The following is a 6156-nucleotide window of genomic DNA, read 5'->3' as shown; positions in this document are numbered from 1 at the left end:
CTTAAATATATCCTCTATGTATTCTTGCTTAACCTCGTCGTGTTTCTTTTTTTCTGCATCTTTACGTAACTTCTCTTTCCTAAATTGATCATTTATATTTAGTTCAAAGTTCTTTGCGTTTCGTAATAGAGCCTTATTCATTCTTTGTATCAAGAAACCAAATTCCTGGTATGCATTAATTTTTTGTATTACATCACTCCTCGATAAAGTATCGATTTCATATAGAAGTTGGTCATAATAATCTTGTATATAATCGACTAGAAAAATTATAGTACTTTTTTTAGAAAAGTAATCAGAAATATTTTCAGAAATATTTTCCCAAATTTCATGATTTGTTTCTAGTCGACATTGGTATTCGTCGGTAGGTGAAGTAATAATTTCATTAGAGACTCCACAGCAGTCATTATTACTTGCAGTTTTGATAGAGATTTGCGCATCATTGTTTCCAGTTTTATCCTTTTGTTTGTGAATAGTAGTATCGTCATAAACACAACTTTCTCCGGATTCCATTGCTCTGTGATTTATGCGATTGTAGTTCTTTTCAGATACGTCAGTTTTAAGAACTACATTTGCAGCACTAGTACTATTCAATTTAGAAACACATGCAATACTTGATGGAGTTGTCACATTTTCCTCAGCAATAATATTGGCCATATTGGGACAGCTACGATGTTTGTGAATTGAGCTTTCTACATACTGACCACTTATTTGACGTTCGCAAGAGCACTTTTTAATTCTCATTGAATTGAAATTTCAATCACTGATTAATTTTGTGTGTTTTAAATTCAAAATTAAAACGAAATACCTCTGACCTTAGTTTAAAGTAAAATTGTTCAATATTTCATTTTTAATATTTGTTTATTGAGATCTGGATTGAAAAGTAAATGTAGGAATGTTAAAATTTTTATATACAAAAGTGCTGTGTTACTAGATTATTTTTAAACATTACTATTTTAAAGTACATAGATAATTATTTAATAAAATCGATAAATATCTGTATGAAAAAGTTTAAAAAAATTTGGAAATTAAAATATATTTTAAAATTTTATTTACTAACGATATATCTACTAATTTCAGTCAGTTCCTCTTTCAATTTATATGAAGTTTATAGAACATAGAATATGTTATATCTTATTTCACCAATATTCATAGGACTTTTATGTCACACACTGTTTGAAAGAAGTTACTGGTTTTCTTTTTTCCTGGTTTTCACTGTAACCTCAATTGTCTCTTATTTTTATTATCCAGCAATTGTTGTAATATCTGAAGAGCACTAATCATATAAGTATTTCGCTAAGAAATAATTATGTTATTAATAACTAAAAACTTTAAGCACTAAGTGTACTTTTTAGATAAATAAAATAATTATTTATAATACAATTTATTATTTTTTTGTCACTTCACAGTTCATAAATAAATTTTAAGTAATATTATTTTATTTTATTTTATTTTGTTTATATTATTTTATTTTATTTCATTTTATTTTATTTTGTTAATTTTATTTTATTTTATTTTAATTTATTTTATTTTATTTTATTTTATTTTATTCTATTTTATTTTATTTTATTTTATTTTATTTTATTTTATTTTATTTTATTTTATTTTATTTTATTTTATTTTATTTTATTTTATTCGTATTTTATTTTATTTTATTTTATTTTATTTTTTATTTGGTTTTAATTTAATAGAATTATTACGAATACAAATAGTTTTAGAGAAGAATTTGATTTTTTTAAAGCTTTATAATCAATTTCAAATTTAACATTTTAAGGTTTTTTTTATTTACAAGGTTCTTCATAATCTCTCTTTACGCCTTGACTGAATCATTGTTTATCATTTTATCAGACTAAGAAATAAGTCACCTCATATCTGCAAACCTCCCCGAGGGGCCTGTAACCATTCTGAGATTTGATACCGCGGTGTTGGCAATCCTGTCAGTTTTCGTAAATAATTTCAGGGTTCTATCCTTTATGTATTTTGTGATCGGATAAATTTCGAGGTCCCTGAGGATGTCATTCGTTCTAATGTACCATGGTACCTTGAAAAATCTTCTCAAAGTCTGTTCTTAAAATCAAATCTACTTTCATATTAGATATGCTCAGAACTTGGTGCTAATTAAAGATGGCTTATTTATACAAAATACATGGCTTATTTAATACAAAAGCATTAGTTCTACGCTATCCTTTAGGGTTTGTTTTAAATAGCTGTAACTTATAGTTACTTGTTATAAAGCAATATTGCTTATATTAGAACTTTTCATAGCACATAACTAAACTTGAAAACTAATATTAAGACTAATATTTCTCATACATATCTATAACATCTGCACCTGTATACGTATTACAGACAACCGCAGCAGTTATTGATTTATTTGATGAATTGCAACATCAACAATTTCTTTACAAAACACGAAATACACTTCATGTGGTATATAAACCATATAAGCTTTGATTTTCAATTAGTGTATGTGAAAAAGTATCTGTTAAATTAATTCTATCGAATGTATCGCAACTTTAGTATAATTGTATAACCATAAAGAAAATTAGAAAAGTAAAAGAAAATGTTAAAAAAATTTAACAAAAAAATTGTTTACCAGAATATTCAATCGTATATGATTGACACTAGCGATTCATGGAAAATCAAAATTTGCGTGCAGAGAAGCAAATGCAGTTCGTGTTTATGATGCACTTTGTCACTGCTAATCGAATTAGTGCTTTAAATGACAGAATGGCGGTTTTTGGTCAGAGCCGTGCATATATAAGCGGACATCTAAGTGCCATCGCACAAGTTCAAATACCATTCGAACCAGGGGAAACAGCATAGTTCGGTTTCAGCAACGGTTCCTGCATAAATGTGAGCTCATTAAAGTGTTTTTAATAATGTGAAAAATAACGTACGGAAAAATAAATATTTAACTCAATAATAGTAAAATTAAAAAAAGTAGAAGTGAATTATTCAAAATGGAGCGGTGCGTTATTTAAAAGTACTCAATATTTCTTTAAAATTATTCTTTTCAAATTTTCCATTTGATACAGTTATTATGGCATGTCAATGGATATTTCCAGTCCAAGATTTGAAGCTCAGTCAGGAAATGGATCCGTGTTGGATCGTGTAAGTGAAAACAATCTTGATAATTGTCACAGTGATAAAATTAATGAATAATTGTATTTATTGTTGTCACAATGGATGTCCTTATTTACTCACTGTGATAACTAGCAAAAAATATTGTATAATATGAACTTTGCAAATAACCGATAATAAAAGTAATATACTTTTATAAAAATCTAATCCTTCTATTGCAAATTTTTTTTAATCAATTTATATATAAACGGCAGCTTGGGTTAAAAAACCATCCAATATCTGAAAAAATTTGGTTCAGCACCTATATACATAGCTATATAATACCAAGTCTGCGTTTTGGAACATATCCTTTATTTCATATTTTTTTTAAAAAAAAACTTTTGGTTAAATATTTTATTTATTATTATTAATATTTTATGTTATTGATATAAATAGTATAATTCCAAAAAATTATGATTCATTTTATTAAAAATAATAAAAATAATTATATCATTTCAATTCTGCGAACGTAACAAATAGTTATTGTTTATATATGCATTCTATAATATTATTTATATAGAATACTCCTATAAAATAGAAGTAAAATGTAAAAAAAATGGTTGAAGATATATAAAATTTATATATACATCATTACTGAAAGATATATGCGTGATCATATTTAACTTTTTCTCTACGATATTTGGTATACGGTATATTTATATATATTTATATATATAAGTTAACCACATGTATGTAATACATATATATACATATACATATGTACATGTATATGTATATACACACATGTATATATACTACATATATATGTAACATGTATCTATATCATATTTTCATAAGATTTTCTATATTTATTTCACAGGTTACACCCGATATGATTCATTTAGTCAATCAATATTGGAGTAGATATCCACCGTTAGAGAGTAAAATGAGTCAGATATTAGGTGTGTTTACAGTTGCTATAACACTTATGTCAATATGTGGTAATTTTATGGTACTCTACATATTTGGTGGTACTAAATCGTTGCGCACTCCAGCAAATTTATTGGTTATAAATTTGGCTTTCTCTGATTTTTGTATGATGATTTCACAATCCCCAATAATGGTTATTAATTTTTATTATGAAACTTGGATATTGGGTCCATTGTGGTGTGATATCTATGCAGTCTGTGGTTCAATGTTTGGTTGTATTTCGATATGGTCTATGTGCATGATAGCATTAGATCGTTACAATGTCATTGTGAAAGGTGTTAGTGGACGTCCAATGACTATTAAATTAGCTGTTCTGAAAATATTTGCCATCTGGTGCTTTGCTACTTTTTGGACAATTACACCATTGTTCGGGTGGAGCAGGTTATTAATTAAATATTTTTAATTTTATTAAATAATTCTCTAAAAAACAAATAAAATCTTATAGATATGTACCTGAGGGTAATTTAACCGCTTGCACCATTGATTATATGTCACGCAGTTGGAATCCACGAACTTATCTTATCTTTTACTCCTGTTTTGTATATTATACCCCGCTTTTGTTGATTTGCTATGCGTACTGGTATATAATAGCTGCCGTCTCGGCTCACGAGCGTGCAATGCGTGAACAAGCAAAGAAAATGAATGTGCGATCATTACGTTCCTCTGAAGATTGTGAGAAAAGTGCTGAAGCAAAATTGGCTAAGGTAGCATTGACTACTATATCACTATGGTTTATGGCTTGGACACCGTATTTAATTATAACATACCATGGACTTTTTAAAATCGATGGCTTAACACCTCTTACTACAATTTGGGGAGCTACTTTTGCAAAAACCAGTGCTGTTTACAATCCACTTGTATATGCTATAAGGTAAACTTATTATAGATAAAAATAATCTTAAATTTTAATATAAAAAATTAATTATTGCATTTTAACTTAATAGCCATCCAAAATATAGAATTGTTTTAAAGGAAAAATGTCCTATGTGTGTAGTGGGCTCAACAGACGAACCAAAACCTGAGGGACCAAACTCAGAAGTACAAACGGTATCGGAAGCTGAGTCAAAGGCTTAAACATTAACACATAAAAACAATATATGTCATTAAAAATGACCAAAAATGTGAAAAAAATTAGTAATTCAACGAAGGAGCAACAAGGATTAAACTTTTTTGATAATTAAATACGAATATTCTCACAATAATAATATATAATATTAAAAGATAAAAAAATTCAACAAAAAAATGTAAAGCAAATGTCATGGAAAATGACCAAAAGTTATAAAAATAATAAATATAAAAACTTATTATGACAGCGGAATACGAAATATAAAAATAGTTTTTCTTTATATTGTACGATAGTTACTATGCAACTGTTAGATATAGATAGTTACTGTTACCTGTGAAATGCAAGTAATTCGTAAAAAATAATTTTTGTTTCAGTTTAAAAAAATGTCTTTTAAAAGGTATTGCTGATGATATTATTACGCATTATTGTGATTACTATAATTGTCGACATTTTCTTATATGCTAAACAAATGTATTAATCATTTACTAGAATTAAAGTCAAACTTCCATAACTCGAAATTCTATACCTCGAATTTTCTATAACACGAACTAAATAGAGTGCAACAGGGTTTAGAGAGCAAAGTACATACAATTACAAAAAATTCTTTAACTCGAAGTCTCCATAACTCAAACCTTTTTTTTTGCAAAATGGTACTTCGAGTTATGGAAGTTTGACTTTATTTATATACCTATTTTGTTCATAAATATGAAATATTTTAATGAAATTAATAGTTACTTTATAAAACAATGACTAAAAAGTTTTTAGATAGAAACTCAAAAAATGTATTGCTTTTGAGTTTGCAGAGGAACTATATTCAGAAGGTCACTAAACAAAGGTATATTTGTTTAAATAATCCTAAAAATTTAAAATAAGACCAAATATTTGGATATATTATAAATTAACTGCAAGTATTTAAAGATGTGTAAAACAAAAGAAATCACACGTCGGAGACCATATAATCTTACAAATTCTTAATAAGAATGAAGAGATAAATGCATATCTGGATATTGACCTTATTAACCTTTGAGATCCTGAGATAA

At 26.9% G+C, this 6156-nt stretch overlaps 1 protein-coding gene across 1 annotated transcript; it reads left to right on the top strand.

Annotated features, from left to right (window-relative positions):
- Window positions 1-2780: 2780 nt before the first annotated feature.
- On the top strand, window positions 2781-5127 carry LOC119678266 (opsin Rh2-like). The gene is made up of 5 exons (XM_038090013.1): window positions 2781-2968; window positions 3036-3111; window positions 3941-4431; window positions 4496-4921; window positions 4995-5127. The coding sequence occupies exons 1-5, from the start codon at window positions 2961-2963 to the stop codon at window positions 5122-5124; spliced, it is 1131 nt and encodes a 376-aa protein (XP_037945941.1). The 5' UTR covers window positions 2781-2960; the 3' UTR covers window positions 5125-5127.
- Window positions 5128-6156: the final 1029 nt, after the last annotated feature.

Source organism: Teleopsis dalmanni, chromosome 2 (assembly GCF_002237135.1).
Source record: "Teleopsis dalmanni isolate 2A chromosome 2, ASM223713v2, whole genome shotgun sequence".
Classification (NCBI taxonomy): domain Eukaryota; kingdom Metazoa; phylum Arthropoda; class Insecta; order Diptera; family Diopsidae; genus Teleopsis; species Teleopsis dalmanni.
The sequence above is the reverse complement of the archived record's forward strand: the minus strand, read 5'-3'. Positions and strand labels throughout refer to the sequence as shown.